This window comes from Rhyacophila brunnea, unplaced genomic scaffold, assembly GCF_057557595.1.
Source record: "Rhyacophila brunnea isolate RB1 unplaced genomic scaffold, BYU_Rbru_1.0 scaffold_10, whole genome shotgun sequence".
NCBI classification, from domain to species: Eukaryota; Metazoa; Arthropoda; class Insecta; order Trichoptera; family Rhyacophilidae; genus Rhyacophila; species Rhyacophila brunnea.
This window is the reverse complement of record NW_028232752.1, coordinates 18,873,727-18,900,385: the sequence shown is the minus strand read 5'-3', so window position 1 is coordinate 18,900,385 and position 26,659 is coordinate 18,873,727. Positions and strand designations below refer to the sequence as shown.

At 34.9% G+C, this 26,659-nt stretch overlaps 2 protein-coding genes across 2 annotated transcripts in view; both read right to left on the bottom strand.

Annotated features, from left to right (window-relative positions):
- LOC147078961 (uncharacterized) overlaps positions 1-26,659 on the bottom strand; it is a 799,973-nt gene that overhangs the window by 604,353 nt on the left and 168,961 nt on the right. The gene's annotated exons all lie outside the window — the stretch shown is intronic.
- Positions 1-26,659, bottom strand: part of Tusp (WD40 superfamily protein Tusp) — a 98,151-nt gene that overhangs the window by 38,682 nt on the left and 32,810 nt on the right. The window contains exon 2 of the mRNA XM_085952189.1: positions 18,738-18,902. Coding sequence (XP_085808315.1) covers positions 18,738-18,902 — 165 coding nt within the window. The remainder of the gene's footprint in view (positions 1-18,737; positions 18,903-26,659) is intronic.

Here is a 26,659-nt window from a genome sequence, read left to right as displayed (position 1 = left end):
CGAAATTCAAGCATAAATGACAGATCGCATTGTATAAAAATAACAGGCAGCTGATACTCTTGAAGAATAAGCATTATAATTAATTGAAATTGCATAGATGGGTCCTTAGGTTTTATGCGTCACACATAATAATATTATAGCATTGACCTCATCAGGCGGCGGAGTAAGCCGTGTCGCGAACCTCTGATTTTGATCGATATACAATCATTTTACAATGTTTGAGACCACTGTAGTGAGAGGATGCCTCATCTGATCCGAGAAATTCTGCCGTCAATTCGTACGTAAAGAACCAAACTAAGTATGTATTATAGCAATAATACTCACGAACTCAATTGCCTATAATTTTTTAAAACCTTTTTAATAGAATTCTTATAATTATTTTTTATCTTTTCTTGCTTCTCGAAAAACTGCTCGGCACGCCAGACAGTCGAAAAATAATATTTGGGAATTTTTGGCACGTGTACGTAAAAAGGTTCGCCATCCCTGTTATAGGACATACCTAGATTTTTATGGAAGTAACAAAAACATATATGAAAATTTATCTAATAATTATTGTCAAGATGTCGCGGAAACTTTCGTGTTAGGGGCGAAACGCAGTTGTCGGAGTTACCTAAGTATTATTTAAAAATATATATATTGGTGTGCACTTGCATTTGGCTAGTAGGGTATTACTGTCGAACAATAACTTCTTGTCCACGTATTAAAACTGTGAACTAACAATCCCCTCCAGTGCAAGTAATCGCGCTTCGTTCTGAATTAATAAGGAACGCCCCCAAATGTATCATTTCATTTTACACTCCCGTAGTGTACGGATCTGTCAATTTACATAATTTGAAGCTCTTTATAATAAAACTATGTCTAAAACGACCAGGAGTGATGTTAGAATTATTATTAGTAAGCTTTTGGTTTATTGCGAAGAAGAAATGGTGTCGTATCTACAAGGAGAGCCGATACATTATTTAAACACTCCTCTAGCACGCGTTGCCGCTGTGACAGATACGTCACTGAGAAGTCTTCTACATGCGACTACAGCGACTTCCTGTTATCGCCGATTTGTTGTTGTCGGACAATAGGTTCTGACACGCCTAGTATTCAAGGGCTAGTTGACGACTAACCGTTATCTTTTTCTTCAAGCCACGCGGAGATAACTAACATACCTAGCGTTATTATTTTGTCGTCATGCCGAAATTCGCAGGGTTATTAATTTTATTGTGCTATGTCTGACAAAGATACCTACTGGTATATAGCATTCTTTAATCGTTTGGTAACAGATATTATTGGAGTCTGGACCCTCCGCCCAGGAACGGAAAAAATACAAATAATTTAGGAGAATGCAATATTAAATTCTTCCTTTTTGTCAGAACCTCATGATTGAGGAAAGTGACTCGTATGATTTGGCAGTCTTTTCCACTGGCTGGCCTCACTCCTCTCGGTGTTCCTTGACACGAGAGATATGTGGCCACTGGAATACCAGTGGCACTCGTGAATAATTTGTGCCACCATCTGAGGCATCCATAAGACAAAACAGTACGACGACTGCAATCCTAATAATCATGACCGCTAGGCAATGACATTAATATGGCCGAAGCATCTGGAAAAAAATGACACTCACTTTTTTTGTCGGGTCTGCCGAACGGCATAATCTGTTCTAACGCCATTACAATAAAGGTGATATTGCTATAAATTCCCGAAACTTTTTGCCGGGTCTGCCGAATGGTTGGTCTGCTCAAACGAACATCGATACTAGAAACACTGTTCTAACGCCGTTACAATAAAGGTGATATTGCTATAAATTCCCGATGCGTGATATCGCATAATGGATATTGCGTGACGTCTACCTATGCACGTGCGAATGTCACTATGGGCGAATTTACTTGCTAGCTACTGTACTGAGTGCGTCGTCCATTAATAATGTTATTGCCGCTAGGTCACGCGCATGCGCCCTAACCTCTTGTAGATGCGACAGCTCACAAGAACACGTAGACTAGCTGAGCACCCTTAGTTATACCTACCTGCGGGCCATGTGTTTATCGTTAGACTCTGCGGAGTGTCTGGGTATGGGGTACGGACACGGAAAATTGCAGGGGACCGCGGTTGAAGCGACAAGAAGCTATAAGTTAAGTAGTAGACGGGTAAATTTGAAAATCAGTCATCACCAGCTGGAATGTATTAACCCCGACCTCTACCGCCGCCTTAAAAATCATTAATAAATTATTATGAATAGTTTTTTGAACTGGACTGTGGGTCTATTCTATACGTATCGGCCGCTAAAGTGATAAATATTATCACTTTATCATATGTATGTATTGAGGTATGTAGGTATCATAATTGTTACAAGTTCGCCGTCTAAACAGTCAAAACTAGACTCTATCTCGCTCTAAAGTTAACACAGCCAACAGAGGTACTGTTAAAACGTATCACTTATTGTAACAATTACAACTATTTTATTGTAATTTTTACAATAAGTGCTAATATTTCGATACAAACCTACCCTAGATAGCTGTCGTAGAGGCCGAAAGCAGTCTTGTGTATAGAATAGACGCGCCTGATATAGATATATTATACTTGCTTTATAACAATAAGAAAACGAAGACATTCGGTAAAAAAAGCATGAACAAATTAAAGAAATTACAGAAGATACCTAATTGTTAATTAAATAAACAATGACTGAAATTCCATAATTAAAATGAATACGATAACTTCTTTCAATATTGTGTAAATCCGGACTCACCTTATTTTAGGAAAATATGAATAACTTATTTTCTGAAAAGCTTACTTGGGCTTTGCTCTTTCAGAAGCTCTAAATGTGCTAGGAATATAAAATATTCTAGGTACTAGAGCCCGCTCAACAGTTTGCTGAAAGGTCAGCGACTAAAATACAATACCATAATCAAATTGTCTATAAACTTTCGACGTCTACGGCGTGCTATGTTGAGTATGTATGACGTACGGAAAGTCGGAAAATAACGTAGATAGTTTTCTCTGTGCAAAGTAGGTGTTATTTTACACTTACAGCATAACTAGCGGTGGCGTGGTTAACTAAATGTGATGTTTCCTGTCCAAAGCTTCCATAGACAATATCATTATGTCGCTACCTGAAGCAACAGTGAGGTGAAGTGAATAAAGTAAATTTTGAGATAATAATATCTACCAATCGAATGCTGAAAGATGTACCTACGTATGCACATGGTACATAATGAATCAGTGATCTTTATAAAATCATAATACCCCATTTTAAAGAAAAAAAATGTCAGTCATGGAATCGGAGTCGAATTTAACCAACCCTACTCGCAGCCAGTGACGTCCCGTGGGGGTAGGCAGATTGAGCGTCGCTTGGGGGCGGCAAATCGACTAGAATCATTAGTTATAATAAAGAAATAGGTACCGAAACTTAGTAATAGTGGAAATATCTTTCCGTTAAAAAAATCAGCCCGCTGGTTGGAAACAAAATGTATTAATTAACATAACAGGTTTAACGAGACTGTAATTTTTTTGTCGGGCTCGCGATGTCTAGTTTACTTCTGTAGTCCTTGGATCTTACGTCCTTGATGACCAGCGATTCGTGCAGATTTTCAAATTATATTTAAATTATAGGTAAGAAAGTACATACTTACCTAATTAATTTATCCAAATATAGTTAATAAGTTGTCAGGTGTATTTTTAAATGTATCTGAAACCATGAACTCGCAATATTGTGTATTGAAGCAGAGCTGACATTTAAATTAGATTTAGTGGTATATAGTTTGTTAGTAATGTATCTATACAACACATTTCTTAAATATTGGAGTCATGAAAGAATGATAAAAATACTCTATAAAAAAATGGGGCGGCATTTTGTCTAGGGACGTCACTGCTCGCAGCATCTGTCGGGGACCCTCATAATATATTATATACCGCTCGCTATCCGAAAGCAACAGTGAGAAAAAGTGAAAAAAATCGACTATGAGTAAAGTACCTATGCCAATCGATTGCTGAAAGGTATACATACCTACATAATGATTCACTGAGAATTTACAAAAAAAAAAATATAATACCCCATTTAAAATAATGCCACTGTTGCATTTATGAAAATTGTCATATAATTTTTTTTAAGTAACAGTCCGATAACTGAGATAACCCACTGTTAACTAATTAATGCTTTAATTATCATTTATTATAAACCGCAGAAAAAAACAAAGTAAACATAAAGTTGGTTTTTAAGCAAAGTTAATTCTATTTTAACGTAAAGGTCTATTCAATCAATTAATTATTATATAGTTAACAATTTCATTTGTATGACACAAACATTAAAGTTCAATTATCTCGAAACTAGTAGGAATTTTCGACTTATTTCACTGTTGCTTTCGGGTAGCGATGACGTGTTGAAACATGCCCAGAAATTGGCGTTAAAACGAGTAAGTAGATGTTTATTTATTGCACAAATATGTACTCGTCATCACCATGTGTCGATCGATGAAGGCTTTCTCTAGCTTATTCCACTCTTCTATGTCCATAGGTCTTTGCTACCACGTAGATCTATCGAACTTTGTGAGTTTATATATCCAGCGAGTTTTAGGGCGTCTATGTGGTCGTTTATTGCACCTTGGGTACCCTGTATGACTGTATTTGCCCAGCGGTTGTCTAAGCCGCCAAGTGATATGCCCGATAATTCATTACCTACCTTTTCTTTTTTTGCTTGCTGACCTTTATCATATCGCGTAGTCTTCCTTGCCTCTTGTTTCATTGGTTTCTTATGTGGCCTTTCCGCGTTATGTCCAACATCCACCTTTCCATGCCAGGTTATTTTTATTTTTACTCGTTATTTTTGGTTTTTTTTATATTAAGGGTTCGTGTTTCAAACGCATACGTGAGCACTGGTAGTAGAGTTGGGTTCCGGGAATTTCCCGACGGGAATTCTCGAGAAATTTTCAAGATTTTCCATCTCGAATCTCGAGAATTGAAATTTTTAACATTTCGGGAAATCCCGGATCTCGAGAATATTTTCTCGGGATTTATTTATTATCAAATATTAATTGAAAAAAAGTGGACAGGAAACACTAAACGTCCAAGAGTGATCGGGGCATTTAACAAAATTAGTCAACATCGACTCAAAATGAGCGCAATTTTTGCAACATCAGGGAATTATGTGTCTTAAAAGCGTACGCGATTGTCAGACGCAGCGATTGACAGTCTGTGTTTTTTGAAATTCAATTTCAATAAGTAATGTTTTGAATTATTTTTGTTTTCCTTCTTCTATTTTGTTTGTCTTCTTACATGAATAAAAAAAAATATTTTTTTGGAATTTGTCTGTTTTTACGCTGATTTTAGGATTGTTACAGGCTTTTTTTAAGTTTTCCGATATCTCGAGAATTCTCGAGATTTCTTTTCTGGAAATCCCAAATCTCGAGAATTCAAAATTTCATCATTTCGGGAAATCTCGAATCTCGAGATTGAGATTTTCTCGGGAAATATCCAACTCTAACTGGTAGCATATATTGGTTGAATACTTTACGCTTAAGACACGGTGGGAAGTCACTTTTGAGGATACTATTCAGGCGCACAAATTCGCTTTATGTTAGTTTGGTTCTGCGAGTAAACTCGGCATACATACCACCGTCAATTGACATTTTGTTGTCCAAGATAGATGGAACTGTTGACTCCTTCGATTTCTTTCGCAGTTCTTCATTACTTTTGTCTTCGAGACACTTATCTTTGAGGCTTTAATTTGCAAGCGCCTGCACCCTGTTATGACGCTCTGCTGGGGGTCATGTAAATTGTACATATTACATTTCACCCTAGCACAGTTTGCCGTGAGCTTTCTTACCGGAAATAGATGACCGTATACTATATGATCATCTCTATACCACCGAGTTGAAAAAATTACGCGTTGTTAGTGAAGCATTGCAGACAATAATGTGCCTAACCTAACTGAACCTAAACGAACCAAAAAAATAATCCAGTATACCGGCTATTTAAAAAAAAAGTTTGCCACTGGCTTCCAGTAAACTGACAAGAACCGTATTTTATTTAGATATGAATTTTATCTCAGTACTATACGACCCAAAGAGGTTGAACGGTTTTTAATATACGACCATATATTTCCGATATAATATTTCACGGTGAAGTGTGATACGGCGAACTGCATACGTACAAATTTCCGGACACGCTGCTGGGACGTTCGCAAAGACAACAACGTTGTCTGCAAAGCTCAGGTATCTGAGGTATTAACTGCGATTTCACTCTTCTCAAGTTGACTTAGCTGACCGAGGGTTACGCGTGCCACAGTTTGGGAAGCACTAGTCTAAGGAGATCGACGTTTTCTCTTGAGCGAACTATGTCAGTTGAGAATTAATTTGTCTTGTAATTAAATGCCAAAATGAGAAGTAAATATAACAATATATAGGTACATAATAATATCACACATCGTAAATGTGACGATGAACCAAGGAACATGTTTAATCAACACGTTAATTTAGGTAAGTAATAAATTGTCTTTCCAAGTTAGTGGCGGTTTGACTTTAAACAAAGATCATGGACGGATTTTCAGTTGCCCAACTGTAGGGGCTATTGCTAGGGGCCCGGAACCTGAAAAATAAACTAAAATAATATTGTTATTATATCCCGAAATATGGCCAAAAAGATAATATTTATAATATTTAAAAAATCTCATATTGTATTTCAGTTGTTATTTTTACAAATTGAACACGCGTAATAAAAATAATTACATAGCACCTATTATATTATTATAATACTTACGAAATAAATGAACGTTTTTATAATTATATTTCACTACGTTGGGTTTTTGGGAATCCCAATAAGTATTTATTAGCTCAGGAAAATCTGGCCCTGACAAAGATATTATTTTATTCAACAAAATTATTAATTAATTAATTTTTATTCAAGACTGAATTGAACATTATATTATATACATAAGATTCGGGAATGTAAGAATATTTTATGGAAAATACCTAGTCCTATATTTTAATATGAAAAGATTCTAGGTATAAACAAATTCGTCTGAAAGTATTTAGAACTCGTAATATTTCATCTTCCGGGCGATGACTAGATTCATTAAGCTACCTACCGATTCTTATTACGAATACAATTCTTATTGCGCTTTTTTTAATTGTTTCAAATTACGCTAAGAAATGGCTACCAATTTCGTAATTTAAATCAAGGGAACGATATAACTGGTGGCGGGATTAATCTATTACTTTAGTTATGACGTTCTATTTTACAACGTTTTTATTAGGTCGTATTATTATTTGTCCGGTGGTTGTTTATCCGGTACAAATCTTGCAATCGATTGTTAACTAACTTTCAGACTAGCTAGACATTTGAAACTTTTAGAATATATCAGAACACGATGCCAATGCATTTTTTTTAATACTTTTAGCCATCTTTAAGTAGAATTGAATTCATTTTCAGTTCATTCTGTTTTGTATTAAAAGTTATTTCGGAAGAAATCCGTAATCCAATCCACTATTATTGGTTGCTAGGGGTCTGGGGTCCTAGCAACTAAATTATTATTATATAAGTACGTGCGTTATTTTGGAAATCAATATGAATGTCAAAATGACATTTCAGTATTATTTCTATCAAGTACAATTTTTTTGATCGCTTAAACTAGTCAAGTCAAGTTTATATGATTCAACAGAAAATTTAAAAACGTTGTAAGTGTATAAAAAGTTCTTTTTATCTTGTAATTATTTTATTATTATTCAATACTGACATAATATACAAGATTTTAGAGTGTAAGATAATTCTAAGTATATTAATTTAGAATACTTACATCATTTTTGAAAAGCCCAAGAAACAAATTACATAATATCTACCAAAAACATCCTAGACATCCATATTACTGTCATCAGTTGATTAAAACCTTCTTCTATCTATATTCTATATAGATGGAGCCTAAACATATTATGAAAGTGTAGCGAAAGAGGACATCTGGTCTACTGATTAGGTTAGCTACAAGTGAAATCGAATTTCACGTTTATTTGAAGAGAACTTCACACGTCTACTAAGAGATTTATTTGCCAATTTGCAAGGCGTACCAAATTTAATTTAATTCCCGATGCATAGATGACTAGCCAATAATAAAACACTTCGATATTATCATTTATTTGAAAAACGTGATTATCAAAAAGTGACAGCCATTGCTTGCGTCAAGAAATCGGAAATGCCAACTTAGTGATGCTAATATCTCTGCAGTTACCAACGTAACGATGATTCAATCGTAAGGTAAATGCATTAAAATGTCATAATATAAATATGTAGAATATACACTTATAACTTATAACTTTGCACTTTTTACTACACTGATATACCTCTGCCTGATTACTTTACATAAAATTAGATCAAATGATATTCACTTGTAATGTATGTAGTAATAAATAAATTGGTAGGTAAATAGATAATATTATAATACCTATACAAAAAAATGTATTAAGTACATCATTTTCATCCTAGGGTCGCGGAGTGCAAATTTATGAAGTGGCAACACTACATAGTGAAAAGACTTCTGCTATATAGAACGTTCCTAATTCAAATTCTTTTATTGAAATTGACTTTGTTATAGACCACAGTAAAAGATAAGTACCTACTAATGACATAATTGCCAATGATTATACTGAAATTCAAATAATGCTCTTAGGTTTTATTGACCTCGACCACCGCCATCTTTAGATTAATAAAGCTTGAGCATAACTTTTTGCACAAGTAACGAGTGGTCCACTGCCATATTATTTATTGATAACGTACTTGCAAGCAGAGTTTGGTATTCTATAATGACTGAAGAGTATAATAATAAGTTATTAGTTATTGTCGTTTAGAATCGACTGTCACATTGACAAACGTCCTAGTGTATTATGATATTATTATACACAGAAGAAGTTTACTTACTTTGATTGTCACTTCCAATTATTAATAACACATAACGACTAAATCAGATGAACTCCAAGGTCTCCAAGATACGTTAAAATAATCTGAAAGAAATCTGAAACTGAGAATACTCCAACAAGTGAACATGACAGACGCGTCAGTATGAGCACTCTATAGACAATGACAGGTCATCCATAGACAACGGGAGGGGCGAAAAGTAGGACCAGTCGTGTAATGTATCGGCTTCCTTCTTCAGTGGGCAGTGCCTCGACCCACTAAATTCAATAATCCTTAGAAGTTAAAATCGCTCTAGAGATAGATGCTTCAGAGAAATCAAAAGTTTATTTTCATGTATACATTACGTTCCTACCTAATGTTTGTTTATATTATCCTTCATTAGATAGTGTTAGTGCTACTCTTCAGTAGTTTCAAGAAGGAAAATACAAAGACTTGGTACACGTTTTATAAATATACAAGGGCATAGCCCCCACAAGAGGGCTCTCAGGGCTGACAGGGCTCTTAGCTTGGGGGCCTTGTGGGGGCCATGATTATGATCCATATTCCAAAAAATTTTCAACTATTTCTTGTAATATGAATGAAATAACATAATATGAACATTGTTCTGTCATTGACTGCCAATATAGCTACACGTACGATTCGTAGGGCAGTTCGATTTTTGAATCTAACTGTCTTTGATTTTGGGTTATATTTAAAATCAAACTGACTGACTGAAGGTTAGTGGAAGGTTTATCATTTATCCACAGCCCATAAATCATTGAAATGTCCTAATATACAGACTTATTAATTTGTCGCCAACACTTACTATTGTTTCTTGGAAAGCTTTATAGCTAGGCTTACCACGATTATGAATCTCTAAACCGGGATACAGATCAAAGAAACAAAAATTTAACTACTAAAAATTGTTTTATTATTAAAAGTATGTACAAAAGTAGAACTCTGCTGCAGCACAAATTTTAATTTATTTATTAATTGTACCAGTCATACTTCTCGCTGGAATGAACTTTTTTCAGCACTTCATTATTTTTTTTTAATTTTCTTATAAAAAAAGTTGCATGTACTTAATGCTGAAGTGGCCAATTCAATTACTCGAATTGTGTAAATACGAACATATTTATATACATGGCCCCCACAAAGGGGGGGTTGACAGAGCCCTAGTCTGGGGGCCCGGCGTGGCGGGTCGACCAGTTATGTGAAAGAAAACACACCATAAATTTTCTCTAATGGTAAAAAGTGCTAATACCGCTATTTTCCTTAATGATTATTAATAGATTTTCAAAAATATGTGGTTGTATGATGTAATTTGATTTGATATTATATATTATTAAGTGTATAATTTTATTTAATAATTAATTTAAGTGTGTTTCCTGACTTACTTGTCCAATATGGCGAAGGGTCGCATGTTACTTGGTTACCACAAAAGGGAGGTCGCGATCAGTGTTTCATAATATGCTAAAACTCAATAAAACAAATGGATTTATTTAAAAATCGCTAACATACATGGAATACCCTTAACCCTGAGGCTCCGTGGAAACCACTTGGGGAACACTATTGTAGAAAATCACACTACCCTTAACATTAGCGATGTGTAGGGAGGCCTGCCGTAGATCCTGTCCTGGGGGCCCGCTTCTGGATGTGGGGGCCATGTTTATATAATATCTTCCCAACAAGAGCTTCAATTTCGATTGGCAGACCATCCACAGCAGATTGAAGTTTATTGTGCACAATCTATTATGCTCCACATCTAATGCCGACGATATTAACACCAAGTTCTTGTTTGGGTCGGCTGTAAACGTTATTTTGCTTTCTTCTATGTACGCCTGCGAAATTCGTGTCACCACAAAATGCAGCTATCTTTTTATCAATCTCCTGACGACGCAATGTTCAAATTATGTTTTCAGTCAATATTTCCGATGTCTCGCCGTGAACAGACTCAAAATCCAGCAGTTTTTCGTGCACATCTTCCAGGTTACATATAAGTTGTACGTATGCAGTTCATCGTGAAACATGAGTTCGTATAACATTTTATCAAACGACGAGTTCTTCGTTGAACATTTCACAGTGGAATACATTTGTACGTATCTTACAAAATGCGGCGATAGTTTGCAAATACTACTGTTCCAATTAGACTAACCCTAACCTAACCTAACCTAATCTAACCTTACTAGACATCTCATAAAATTTGCCACATGTTGTAGCATACGTACAAATATACTCCACGGTGAAATGTTCAACGAAAAACTCGTCATTTTATTAAATGTTGCACGAACTCATGTTTCACGTACTGGGGCGCACGAATAAGTGTCCTGCGGTGAACTGTTTACGTACAAATTTCCGCATACGCATCTTCTAATGGTAAAAAGTGTCTAACAACAACAGGCGCTAGTTTTACTTCTTTTCTATTTGAAGTGTCGTTAGTAACACTTACAAAATGTGTCTTCTGTCTGGGCCAATCATGACAATTTATTATTGCCAATCATTCATACACGGAATAACAGCCGGGACCAATGTGTGAAACCGAGACAATCCCGGTCAAACAGGGACGTATGGTAAACCTATTTATAGCCCAAATTTGTCGCTGTCTCCTCAATTCTATATTCAGCCTTTTCCTTATAATATAAAATTTAGTATTTGCCAAATGGTTATTTGAGGCATTCCACTTTACAATTTAATTATTATTATCAAACTGCTTCGCATGACAGCACTGATTCTATCAACTAGTTCTAAAGAACCGTTGTGAATTCCCTGCGAAACTGCAGTGCTGCTACAGCGTGGCTAATAAGAAAATTTAATTCTCGGCGTTTCGTTTTGTAAAATTTAATAAGCGTCATCAAAACGTACACGGCAATTTTCTCTGGGCGATAATTCTGGGACGTGCACACAACCCACTCGATGATTTAACTCTTGATAATGTCGGGAAGTTGCTTAAAAGGGGATTAATGTAATTTATGTGACTTAAACGGGTTCCAAATTGAATTTCAGCTAAAGAATGGCGCCTAGATTGTTAATTAAACGATGGCGGCTCCGGCTCCGATGCGCGATGAAACAGAAGTCGTTTGGTGCCTCGTAGCGTGATCAAAATGGATACAATATGTACATACCAACACTCGGAGGTGTCATTCAACGGGTTAGTACCGGTTCAACTATTCGTATGGATCGTAACCAGCTTTGGATTACCTACTACAATAATACTATGATATACGGTCTGTAGTAAAAATATATAAAATAAATATACTTAAGGCTATATTATATACTTCAGTTGAGGTATGATCTAAAAAGATCGTGGCTAGGCGATGCGCGGATTGTGCAAATTATGACGCGTGCCGAACGAAATATAATTTGTCATAAAAATCCGACATGCGTCCATTTAATGTTATTTTTATTGTTATATTACTAATAATAATAGTATATTCATTGACTTGTTTTCTTTTTTAAGTACATACGTAAAGTTTTTTAGTCATCTTTACACAATTTGAGAATATTTTTATCCGACGCCATGACAAAACAAATCGACGTACAGACAACTCGACTATCGGTCTCCGATTGGCGACTAGTGAGAAATTTCGTCGCACCTACTGTTGAAAATTATTTGCCGTTTCACTGAAGTACCTACGCTCTTAAGTACAATGTTTATAATTTCGACATATTAAATGCATGATTTTCAGCTTTTTCATTTGGGCAATCCAAAGGTATCGCATTTACAATGTGGAGCTTTCTGTGATTTCCCTATCAATATTGATGAATCGAATAGAAAATTTGGCATTTTGCTACCTACGTAACAAATAATGAATGAACATATTACATAATTCGATAACACCTCAGATATGTACCTAGGTTGGGTATTGGGAAGTTCGTTGCCTTCTGGGTGTGGTTGTAAGAAGTATGATACTCGATTGATTAAGCACGTATTGTGCATCTTCAATGTTTCATAATATGCATTAAAGATTGTCACGTAAACGCAACGCGCATTAAATATTTGTTATATTTGAGGACTCTATATGTCTTGCGTTTTACGTCCTTACCGTCATTATTTGATTCGTAGAAAGATTTAAAAGAGGTCCTCGATATAGTTCAAACCAGCCATAAAATTTCATATTACATATTCCCGCAAAGCATAACAAAATCCTTTCAAATATCATCAAAAGACCGCCCCTAATACAAGCACTTAAACAGATGTACTTACATAAAAAATAAACCACTAATTACTATATGTCATCCACAATAATAATTATTATTTTTAGATAAAGGTGTGATTAATGGTTTTTATTTATTTTTATGGTAATGGGGAGTCCAAATCCATCGGTTTCTTGGGCCCCGCATCCCTAAGCTCGCTACTGGTTAAACCTTAAATGAATTTTCTAGTCAAATTAACAGTGGAACCTGTGAATAAAAACTATAACTATATTGCCAGCACACTTTGTCCACTGCTGAGAACTACAAGTTTTCAAATAAAGTTTCATTCACACAAAAAATATAAATAAAACTGTTGCAGAAAGGAGACTTTCCCCTTATTAAGTCATAAACCAAAACGGACATCAAAGTCTTGGTCTATGGCGACTGGCTCTCACATTTAGTCAGCTGAATGCAGAACTATTCTAACTTACATTTGAAATTTTTGAGGAGAGAGTTTTTTGAAACAACTTACTGAAATTATTTATTATCTTTATGTATAAATAAATGGATTCATCATATTTTTAGTAGGATTATTGATGAAAAAAATGGTGCATACACTTGTCCATATAAATAATAAATAACTGAAGTAGGCTGTTTCAAAAAACTCTTCTGCAAAATATTTCAAATGTGAGTTAGAATAGTTCTGCATTCAGCTGACGATTTGTTTTGTGGGAGTGATAATAATTGCCGGCCCTCAAAAAGGCGCTTAGAGGCAGTGGGTGGAGTGGGTGTAACGGCATGTGTCCTTGGGTTTTGTTGGGCATAAAAGGTAGCCGATATTCTGCCGCATCCGGAAAAATCCACAAAGCATCCATTGAATTATTAACAAGCGGTTCGCGAGAGTCCCCGGGGATAGGTAGATAGCAAAAGAAACAACATTGATTAATAATGGCCTTTGTAGATGTTGAATAAACATTATTTTTCAATGAATAATGTAGGTAGGTACCTAGCCTGAATATTTTTAACATTAATTACGTAGAGTTGTGGGCTTGTGGTGATTTTTTTTTCGAATACCTTCCTACCTACATTGTTGTCTGTGTTTGCTTTTACATAGACACATATTAAATAAATAATTATATTGCAGCATAATATGTTTAGGGACGTGGAGGTCCGATAAACTGAAAACGGTTTTAAGGCACTAATAAAAGGCCCGAATAAAAAATATAATAAAAACTACCAATCACATTATATAACTAAAGTTTGGCAGCGAATCCACCAAGGCTTGTCAAAAACTGATTGGTGTTGTGGTCAAGTGACTTGTTACCCGGCCAACATGTCCATGTGGCAGAAAACTACTAGATGCAAACCACATCTTCTGGGAATGTCCAAGAATGTGCTCCGAGAGGGAAGAGATGCTTTAGTCGGTCCATCCAGCTTTTGGGCCGTCCGATCTGGTCGCCATAAAGGCCAATTATAATGCATTTAAAAAAATACGGCGTCTTATTGCGGACGTGAAGATCTCTTCACATAATTGTGTTTGTCCGTATTGCTTTAGCTTTGTTTTTTGTATTTTATATATTATCATTAAATTAATTTATTTCTGTTAAGTTGAGTTGGAAGAGCTGATTGAACAGCAAACAATCATAAGGTACTGTAAGTCCCAAACACTACGATGGGCGGGACATGTGGAGAGAATGCCTGAAGTTAGAGCGCCAAGGATCATGACGAAGTGGCTACCCCAACGGAAGAGACCCAGAGGCCGTCCAAGAAGGAGATGGGCTGACGCCGTAGAAGTGGACTGGCTTCATATAGGAAGATCCGGTAACTAGAGAAGTGTGGCGAGAGACCAGAGTGAGTGGAGAGCGGTTGTGGAGGAGGCCAAATCCCACCCCGGGATGTAGCGCCGTGGAAGAAGATTTCTGTCTCCCTGCCTTTCTCTCCCATGGCACTTTTTATTAAATTACGCCTTTCAGTAAACTCAGCTAAAGCTCACTTGAGAGCGTGGTGATCTCAGTCTTCGGCATCTGCTCCTGAGACATTCCCAAGCGTAAAAAAACTGCTGATGCTTCACATACAAACCTAGGGCCTCGTGATACGCTCGATTAACACGGGGTGTGATGCGGGGTGGGTTGATTTGGTGGGGTCTAAGTCTGTGTTATATAACTAAAAATATTTTTTACATATTGAGGAATCAGAATAACAGTGGTACACATTATAATATATTAAGTGGTTCACTTTTTGTGGACAAGTATGTATCTGTTTGAATTCTCATTGAAAGAAGTTTTATACACAGAACAAATTAAAAATAAAAATGTAAAAGCCATTGCCATGGACCAAAGTTTTGAAGCAGGGTTTATGGCCTGACCGTCACAAAACCCAAGTAAAAAAACCGCATCGACTGTCCCCAAATATTGAAAGCACGTTTTATTAACGTGACAAATTAAAATACATATTAGCTGGCTCGCACATCAAAACTCGTTTCGTCTGCAACGTGTCGAATACGTCGATGTGACGTCATTGTTATTCATAAAACACGCGTTGCCAAATGAAGCTCGGCAGATTGGTCGAATCGCCAGAACGCATACACACACACACACACATCTACGAATTGGTCATTCCTATACCGGCTCGCCGGTCACCGCATACAAATATCCATAAGTTTAGAGAGGTTACGCGCGACTGTCGCTAGGTAGATGTGCGCGGTCTTCATATGCAACATCGGATTGACGTTCCTATAAGATTTGATTTATGGCTGTGCGGCAGACCAGGCGAGTTTAGATGTGAGAGCCGGCTTATTATTACAGACGTGACTATTGAAAATAGCATAATCTTTGACACGTGTTTAAGTTTAATCCATATTTTTCCACACTCGAGATCACTAGTCTGGTATACCACACACAATACGGTAAGCCGGTTTCCATTAGTTTTGTATTCCCTGGTTTTATACTATATTTTCTTATTTTCTATACTACTAAAAACCATTGTTCAATGGATGACAAAAGGAGTCGTAAGCCGAATATGAGGTTTTTATATTGGTTGGAGTACTGGTGAATGTCTGGTATAAATACAACTGGATACAAATGTTCGAAAACCAAATTTATTTCAAACCTAGAAAAGTAACGAACATTCGAAATTCATTCGAATATAATATCCAAATAAAATTCGATACAATCAAAAGTTTTTCTTTTCGAAACTCCGAAGATCGACCGAATGCCAAAGGATTACGTTTGTTCGCATGATGAAAGAACTTGTCTCCCTTTACCGCCGAGACCAAATAAAATAAAATTAAACGTCATTTTATAAGAATATTTACAGGGTCATGGGGTTTTGGCGTTTCAAAGGCTTTATAACGCCTACACAGTCTACGAGACATGTCTGCAAAATCGTTCAAATTTTATTTAATTTTTTAGTTTTCGCAAAAATTAAGCTTGAACGAGGCTAGAAAATTTAACACCTCTTCAAAACAATTATATTGACACTGAATATTTACCATTTATTTGTGTTTTTTTCGTTTTATGAAGTCTTTGTTATATTATATTTACATAATATCTCGAAAAGGCTTAGTCTAGCTTAGGATTAGCACCACAATGCTATAATTTCTTATCGTTTTTTTTTAACCTTTCCATATTTCATTGTAATAATCTAATAAGACCCTCCGCCGACGTAGCAACTTAAACTCCAGTATCTAGCTAATGTAATTCAATGGCGGCTCGCTGACGGTAAGACTGGAGTCTTTCAGTTTCAAAGTATCCGCAACTGAAATTGAGGAAACGCGACATGCTAGTCTCCCAGTCTCTCAGTTAAAATCCATTAAACAGTGGTAGCAATATCAGTAGATTCGATGAGAAAATCATATTTTCTTACCAAAATTGGTAGCACTTCTAACAACGTCATGCCATAAACCATAACAAGATTACGAACCAAGACGTCAAACGCGAGCAAAGATGGACGAACACATTTTTAATTTAAATTTTGAGGCAGAAGTCGAAAAACATCCCTGCCTGTATAATTACAGACTACCAGATTATTCCCGTAGAGATATTACGGAAAAGACTTGGATTGAAGTACCTCGGAATTTTGAAATCCGTTTCTCGTAGTTCATGTGCACCAACGAATAGTCTGCAGTGTATATTTTTGTCTATATAAGGATGTATCCAAAGTTTTTTTTGTCTCCTGTAGGCAATGACATTAATATGTCATTGCCTGTAGGTATCTGTAATATTGGTATAGAACCAAAGCCTCGCCATCATTTGACCCGCTCAAAGACATTATTTATTAAATATTCGATGGACAGAATAATAAATTAAAGATAGTGATGTATTCTATTAATTGCGTCAGCGTGCGTGTTATATTTTATAATAGTATTAATTATATTATTATATTTTTGGTACAATTTGCAACACCGGCATCGTGTATAAAACAGCTGATGGCCCAGTTTGACAATTTGAGGTTATGAGATTAGAGTTCCAGTAGCGCTGTGTGCGAAGCACCAGTCACAGGCCAGTTTATGAGTTCCATCACCAACGAGTTTGCGAGATTTCAGTCACTGCGTCGGCGGAGGGCTTTAGTGTTTTTTTTAAGTTGTACACAATGGACCGCTTTCTGATCATCTGAAGTCATGGTATTTACCTAATTACCAAGGTCAGTGGGTCTATTCTATACTTATCGACCGCAAAAGTGAGAGGTGCTCTTAAAATATAGCACTGATTGCAACAGTTGGAAGCAACTTATTGTAATTGTTACAATAAGTGCTAATACTTTGATACAAACCTACCCTAAGATTGATAATATCTATCACTTTATCACTTGAGTGGTCGATAAGTGTAGAATAGACCCGCAGATGAAGATAATAACATAATTAAGAGACTAGTACCATGATAACTATAACGCAATTCGATAAGTATTTCGTATAATAACTACTAGTTAAAATCGTCGTAATTCAACAAGATGCCCGTAGCTTAATTGAAAAAGCATACTGGCGCGAATCCAGCAGATACAAGTTAAATCCCGTCGGATGTCGTATTTTTTTTCTACAAAATATTTTTTTCTAGTGTGTTTAATATGCATGAGACGTTTTCAAATTATGTATATTCAGTATATAGAATGTTAATTCTCAAATCTTGTGTCCTATTCGTTGAATAAAAAAATTGTTTATTAAATGTTTGTTTACATTACGTCTCCGGAAGAGCTTATAATATAGTGACTAGCGCCGCCACGTTTAATGGCAGAATAAAAAAAACAGCACATATACTTAATACAAATATTGTATTTGGATTTTAATCATAATTATTTATTATTAACAAAGGGATATATTTCAAGGACAATATTTGCTTGAATTCTGTCTATGAATGATAGTTGCATCATTTGACAGTCTCATACGTTTCTCAATTCTTTCAAAATGTAGAGGCGCTAGTCAATAACCAACCGAATTTCGAGGGCGTATGGTTAAGAGTATTAAGACTGTTAAAACCCATTCACTGCTGACAAGGTTAATTACCACAACTCGGTCAGTGCTCAAGACACGCCTGGCGTGTAGCAATTAGCATGATAATTAAATGTGGTAATTAACTGGTCAGCAGTGAATGTATATGTATCTAATGGCCAAACGGCAGGTACGTTTTGAGCACTGAACGTATTAAGAGGCACTTAAGGCTATTTAAATACTATGTAAATATGATAAATCATCTGACGTATCTCTGTTATTATGATTATTTGATCATTCAATTAAAATAAAATCGACTCACATCTGATCTATGTCCTCTGAGGTTATAGTTGGTTCTAAGTGGAACATCAGCATTCTTCCGACAGTGGCTGGACGTGAAGGTCACCCCGACGATTCCTCGAACGTTTCCTGTCGCCAGCCATCCTTCTTGATAATAGTTTGTTCGATTTAACTTCCATCCTTCGTCCTGAAAATAACATACAGGGGTTAATGGCAACAATTAATAATAAAACGTCAATAGTGTTCATAAAAAATAAACACAGAAATAATAATGGTGGGTTGGAGAAAAGTTCAATCCATTAATATTATTGAGACTTCCACACCACGGAATTGAACAAAAGAATATAACAACAACAGAAAACAATAATTGGTTCAAAGAAATACGTATTCGAAATGCGAAGCATAAACATTTTTTTTCTTTTATAAATCATAGGTTGTGTCGATTAACCTCTTAATTGCCAATTTAGTTAGGTATGTACCTACCTATTTATTATCGGCTGATGTGTATATATGATCATATGAATAATACTGTATATGACTGTATATTGAGGATTGTAAAAATCCCGACAGAAATTTTGATCAAGGAATAACGGGAATAGTATTTTTTACTCTTACTATTATTTATATATCTTGTTATTATACTCGTAACATGTATATATTTTTTAATATTACTATAAAATCCAAAATCTAATCCAATCCAATTAAATTCATATAAGTACCTAATTATTGTAAGGTACTACCAGGTCTATGGTCCACGTATATTTTAAAAATAATCTGAAGAAATATAAAAAAGTCCGATTGAAATAAAATGCAAAAAATATATATACCATTGTTTAAATAATAACTTTAATTATAACATCTGTTTTTAGATTTTTTTTATTAATATATAATTACAGTGACATCTAGATAAGATGCCTCGAAGATTCATTTAAATTGGATTGTAATTGGAATTAGATTCTGATATACTTTTGACCTATATGCTTTGTAATTCGGGGAATAGATGGCTCTATGAAATCGAAACTTTTGATGTCATCCCCCTTAAAGTTCACTTATCTCGAAACTAGTAAGTATTTTTGACTTATCCCATTGTGTTGCTTTCGGGTAGTGTTCTTTAACATAATGTACCTACCTAAAATGACCGACACAGAAAATCATATTATTATGTATTTAAACACTGTATTAATTATTTATATTTTCAACCTTGTCCTTTGTCCCCAAGGATCCATGGGCCAGGGCCATGTTTACTTAATATTGTTTTAATTTGGGAACCCTTTGTCGGCGCGGGGACCTGCTCATGTGCGCTCTCGGAGTGCTGATAAATCCGACGCTGCCTCAAACTCCAGGAATAGATAAAAAAAAAACTTAAATTTAAATTTTACAAAAAAAAAATATTGTATTAATCAGAGGCGATCAACACTTGAAAGTACCTGAGTTAATACTTAGTGGGACCACCAAAAACCCAATTTACTAAAATGTATTTTTAAAAACGTTTATAATATATTTAATATTATAATTAGTTACTTACTAAAAATACTTACCTATATACGAGTGATTGCTTAAACCTCAAATACATTGAGGTTCTTTACGAGCTGTTTATTGGCGAATTTAAAAGCGGGCGATTCAGCTACTGCGATTTGATGATTACACACAAAACTTTCCATTCGCTGAGAAGCCACAAGCCAGCGACTATTTTGACGGAACGTAGTTTGTTTTTTTACCGGGAGGTTGGTACTGCGCAGACGCTGTAGGCCCACACGCCGGCGTGTAGCGTGTAAAGTCGACCGGCTTTCAACTTTTCTCGGTAGAGTGTTTACAACCTGCTTATTAGCTTATTCGATGATTACACTGGGCGACTTTACGGGCAGATTGTAAATTCGCCAATAAACAGCTCGTAAAGAAGCTCAATGTAATTGAGGCTTTAGTCGTAATTTTAACGACTGAAATAAGACACGAGATTTTTTTAATATAATATTATATTATACAATTTCATTCGCCCACGTAATAGTGGCATTATTTCAATTTATTTTTCGGGTTCCAAACCGGGGGTCCTGGGCTATAGCGCACATTTAAACCTATGGTAAAACCAGCCATGGTATTATAAGCATATTATAATAAATTTGCAGTACTTATAAAGAAATATACTTATAAGAAATTACACATTAGTAGGATGTTCTTTTTTTGATTGATGATATAGTTCGAATGAAGTATTTATGCATATTTTCACCGATCAGTAATCGCGGGACAGTTAATGGTTATTTTATATAGCATCATCATTTTTGGTATTGCAGTCCTTTTACATCTATTTTGCAGCAGTTAACCGTCTCGAGTAAGGAAGAATCCGGGTTAAACATACACACGTGTCAAGAATACGTTGTACGTCTAATACTGAAAACTGCCCTGGTCTATGCATTTACGCTCATTTAATGTTGGTGTATTACACACACTATTGCACGTGCATAATGCGTGCTTCGTTTTAGTAGGACACTCACACATTCAAAAACCCTGCTTCAACGTGCGGCGTATTGAATATAGCCAATCGGTATTCTATTTATTGTCTGTTCTGTGGTCAAAACTGTCTATCTCGGTCTAAAATTTATCACAGTTGTTAAAACACAGTATTTATTGTAACAATTATAACTAAATTATTGTAATTGTTACAATAAGTGTTAATAATTCGTTACTTTCCTACCCTATTTAGCAGCCGTAGCGGACCGATATCAGCCTTGTGTATAGAATAGACCTGCAGGCCATGGATCGGTCACAGAAAGTACAATATTTGCGCCGGATCTGAGTATTCTACTTCTACCATTATATTTTGTAGTCGAGCAGGGCGTGAGAAATAAGTATATTGAACATACATAACTTGTAAACACTTCAGATATATACCTACTAGAAAAAATCACATTTGGATGCTCGATGGGATTTGAACCTGTATATCCACTGGTATCACGCCAATATGCTTTGACCAATCAAGCTACTAGCCTCGTAGCTAATTGCGATACTTTAAACTAGTAGGTCGTACATGAAATGATTTTCAAATTGTGTCATTATTGCCTATCAATAATTGATTGCGATGAATTCAAATGATTTTTTTCGAATTATTCGTTGAATAAAAGAAATGGTTTATTAAAATACGTATATAATTATACTTGCCTGTCTGGACGCAAACCAAAATATGTGTAGGTACTAAAAAAGCTTACAGTTTTTATTAGATTTATACATTTATTGTATATTATGAATCAATAATTTAAAAAAATCATTTGAATGTTTGTCTTATTTTATTGTAAAACATAAAATGATATTTACGCTCATGATATTTTCATAAAAACTGTATAATTTTATTTTTTAGTAATTTGTAACTATCCAGGACCGATAAATTACGCTTATCTAGTTCGACAAAGACATTTTTTTATAAAAAAAACTATTTTAATTTAGTATTCGGGTTAAAAAAAATCGATTTGTACCTATATATCCCGGGATTGTAAACCCTACAGCCGATGTGATTAAGCTTCCTTTTGGCATTTCGATTAATTTTCATTGCTGGCAATTTACTATGCAATCAATAATAATTTTTCAACATCCATTTTCATTTAACAGAGATTAATTTTTTACAAAAAAAAATATTACACGTTGTCCATCATTGTTATCTATGTTTTGGACAAATTAATTTTCAATACAGCCACAGGTGTGGGGTATGAAAAGCGAAATTTGCCAAATCACGATAAAAATTATAAATTAGTCTAGGTACTAAAGAACTAAAGCCTCCAATCAATCACGATAGATTTTTCATTCAGATTATTACAATATCAACCCGCTAACAATTTTTAAAACATCGAGATGGATACCTACATACATTATTAGTCAATAATGTTCAAGATTTATAATAGTATAAGTACGATAAACAGGGCCAGACTGTGGTCAACCGAAACAATGTGAGACAATTTATTTTCTAATATATAATTAATTAGTGTTTTAAAAATGTTAAAAATATTTGTTTTATTTTTTATTACATTTACTACATTGTATAATGGAAATTCGTTAAAGAATCCCATCTTTTTATTACATCATGATTATGTTAGTTTTCTCTAATATAGAGAATTTTGAATGATTCATAATTTAAATTTATAATACTTACAAGATAAAAAGAACTTTTTAAATACAACGTTTTTAAATTTTCAGTTGAATTACTATGCTCAATATGCTCAAACTTGTACTTGATATGAAGTAAATAAAAAAACAAACAAATATAGAATACTCTAATGTCATTTTGACATTTCATTTTGATTTCCATAGTAACGCACGTATATATTAATAATTTAGTTGCTAGGACCACCCCCTTAGCAACCAATAATAGTCTTTTAATTTTTACAGATTTTTCTGAAATACCTTTCCATACAAAACAGAATTAACTGAAAATGAATTCAATTCTACTTAAAGATGGCTAAAAGTATTAAAAGAATGCATCGGCATCGTGTTCTGATATATTCTAAAAGTTTCAAATGTCTAGCTAGTCGGGAAGTTAGTTAAAAATTGATTGCAAGATTTGTACTGGACAAACAACCACCGGACCAACAAGAATACGAGCTAATAAAAACGTTGTAAAAATAAAAATGTGTGTAATTTGAAATCCTTATTTATGTCGAATCTAATTTTGGTATGACCATAATAATGAATTTATTACGCAATTAGTGTCAAATATGTTAGACATGGCTCAATAACCAACAAATTATTCCGGAGAAAGATATTTATATTACTACCAAATACACAAACAGCGTACAGTATCAACAAATTAAATTTAGAATGCAGCTGTCAGTCGATCAAGAATACCTACAGAAACATTTAAAATAAAATTTAATATTATTATTAACTAAATTGAAGCTAAATCCTGGTTATGAGACCGCTAGAAGTCGGTTAGGTACTACTTCTCAAAGGTGGGGTCAATTTAGTAGATTTCAGCAGGTACGATTATATTTAAATAATATTAGTGGGAGCATAATGTTGTTTTCACACGCCAATTATCTTAGAAAGAATAAGAGAAGAATAATTCTTCGTTTGTAATGAAAATAAAAATGTTCTAATGAATAAAAACAAATTCATTATTCATTAATAAGTATATTTTTGACACAACTAGTGATCGAATCATAGTCCGCCCCCGATACTTTACATCAAACCTTCCACAACCGCGAATACCATATTCCAATAATAATTAGTGAAGGGATCCATGTGTGTATTTTCTGTAGATGCTTTGCAAGTTCGTTTGCCTACCCCTTTGACCGGATATTAGCCCGAAGATTGGCCTTTAACAAGGTTTGGAAACTACCTACCTATAGTTCACTGCCTAATTCGTCAGATCGATTTGCTGATTGAATACTTAGATGGCTATAAAATCGGCTAAGCACATATGGGAAATCTGTAAATCTGTATTTCAAAGAGAAAATAAATATAAAATATATTAAGCTTAGAACATTCCTTCCTGCGAGCAATAGTGGTGTTGGGTCACTACTGTGGTGTTCGATGTGTGGGTTGAGGATGATGATAATGAAGTCTACGATGTAGCAGGGTGAGATTTATTAGCAGCGTATCGGTACCATAGTATATTATACAATGATAGTACATATAATCTACTGAGATAGTTACGAGCTAGGTACTTGGATTCGAGTGACATTTAGATAAATTATTCTTCATTATTTATACAATAAAAAGTAATACATTAACATAAAATTCTGGTACATAATCATATTGGACTAATTATAGAGTCAGCGTTTTAAATCGAGTAGCTTGTGAAATATTATTTATTATTACAGTCGTAAGAAAATATGATACCATGAAAAATGATTATTCGGCTAATACACCGTAATGATATAATGTGCTGTGATATGATGTAATAATATACCGTATCTAATGTCGTCAATCAACTTGCTGATCTAGCTAAGAGTTGTTTGCTGGAAATTGATTCACTGGGAATATATTATTGCAGAATAATTTGATACCTTAAACAATAGATATTTGATCGCTATTATACTACAGCTACAGTGGGATAACTAAAAAAATCTAGTTTAGAGATAATCGAACTTTAATGTTTGTGTCATACGAATGAAATAAATAACTATACTTATATTTATTTTGTTTTTTCTGCCGTTTATAGATGATAATGGTTAGTGAGTTATTTCAGTTATCCCACTGGTACTTAGAAGTTACAGGAGAATTTTAATAAATGCGACAGTGGCATTTTTCCTTTAAATGAGATCAATTCATTGTGTAGCTTTCAGATATGGATTGTCATACATCACAAAATCGATTTTTTTTTCTCAATTTTTCTCACTATTGCTTTCAGATGCGATTTTTGTTATACAAATACCTATTATGACATTTGTTTATAGATACATGCAAGTAATTACGTACCCTGAAGAGTTCTGAGTCTGAAAGAATTCTCTAGAAATCAATAAACCAATCTCGAATTTTCGAGAATCAAATATTCTTAAATTCGAGAATTTTTGTGTCTCGACAATCGAAAAAAATCGGGAAAAGCTTTACTCCAACAAGGCTATTCTAAATACTAAACACGGTAACACGTTTCCGTTATTTTTATTGCTTCAACATAACACGGAAATCACCCGGAGCAATTCCATAAACAAGGCGGTTATCTACAATACTATTGTTAGCACAGTTGGACACCTCTTACTTGATTCCGAAAACATACCATTCGAATCTTCAATTGGATTTTTAAAAAAAAAGCCCAATTGAAGATTCGAATGTTATATATTTGGAATCAAGTAAGACGTGTTAATTGTGTTACTAAACAACATTTGACAGCTCAAGGTTATGGTTGGTGTATTAAAAAATATTATACCTGACAGTTAACTTCCCGTGATAATTAACTGCCTGAATACGACATACTTATCATGTTTATCACTTTTTAAATTGATTTTTGGAGTTTAGTGGTATGTTAGAATAGCCCTTGCTGGTTTTAGTATCCCTCGTTCCATGCCGTAGACAAGAATTGCGATAACATAACAGTGCGAAAATTTGTAACGTCAAAATGAGAATTACCCGGAAACTATACAATATTTTGTTTTTCTTTTTTTCTGATGTTCGAATAGAGTATTTAGGGCAGATCAAATATGGTCTTCCGGAAAATGATTGATGAAAGCACAGGATGTGGAAATGGTGCGCAAAACGGGGCGATAAATTTTAGCGTACACCCACCCGCGAGAGTTTCAACTGCTGAATAATTACGCATTACCGAATTGTCAACGTAATAAATCATTCAAATTGTTAAGGGCGAAACTTATTTGGGCCGAGTACCAATTATTTATAGTCGTACCTACGTATGGCCGTCTTAACAAATTTCGGCGCCCCGCTTAATGAGGCAGGAAAAACCATTTTACAATTCAAATAGCCACATTCTCGGTCATAAATACTTAACTATCCGCCACATGAACTACATATATGAGCAGGCGTGCACACAAGAAAATGGTTTGGGGGGTCCATTTTGAAAAAAAATATGTGGTATTAGAAAAAGCTACCATATTTACCCCGCCTATTATTCACACTTTCTCATTGCTTCAACCGCGGTATACCGTACTTTTCCGGGAACATTCTCTATACCCAGAGTCCAGATACTTCATACTTTGAGTCTACCGATAAACACCAGCCCTGCAGAAGCCGGCTCGCACATCAAAACTCGTCTCTTCTGCAACGTGTCGAATACGTCGATGTGACGTCATCGTTATTCACAAATCACATGTTGCTAAATGGAGCTGAACACATTGATGGAATGCGACTTTTTAGTTTGAAAAAAACATCTAGTGCTATAACAACAAAAATGGCATGATTGCGTCTGTCGCTAGGTAGATGTGCGCGGTCTTCATATGCAACATCGGAGCTACGTTCCTAGATTTATGGCTGTGCGGCAGACGAGGCGAGTTTTGATGTGCAAGCCGG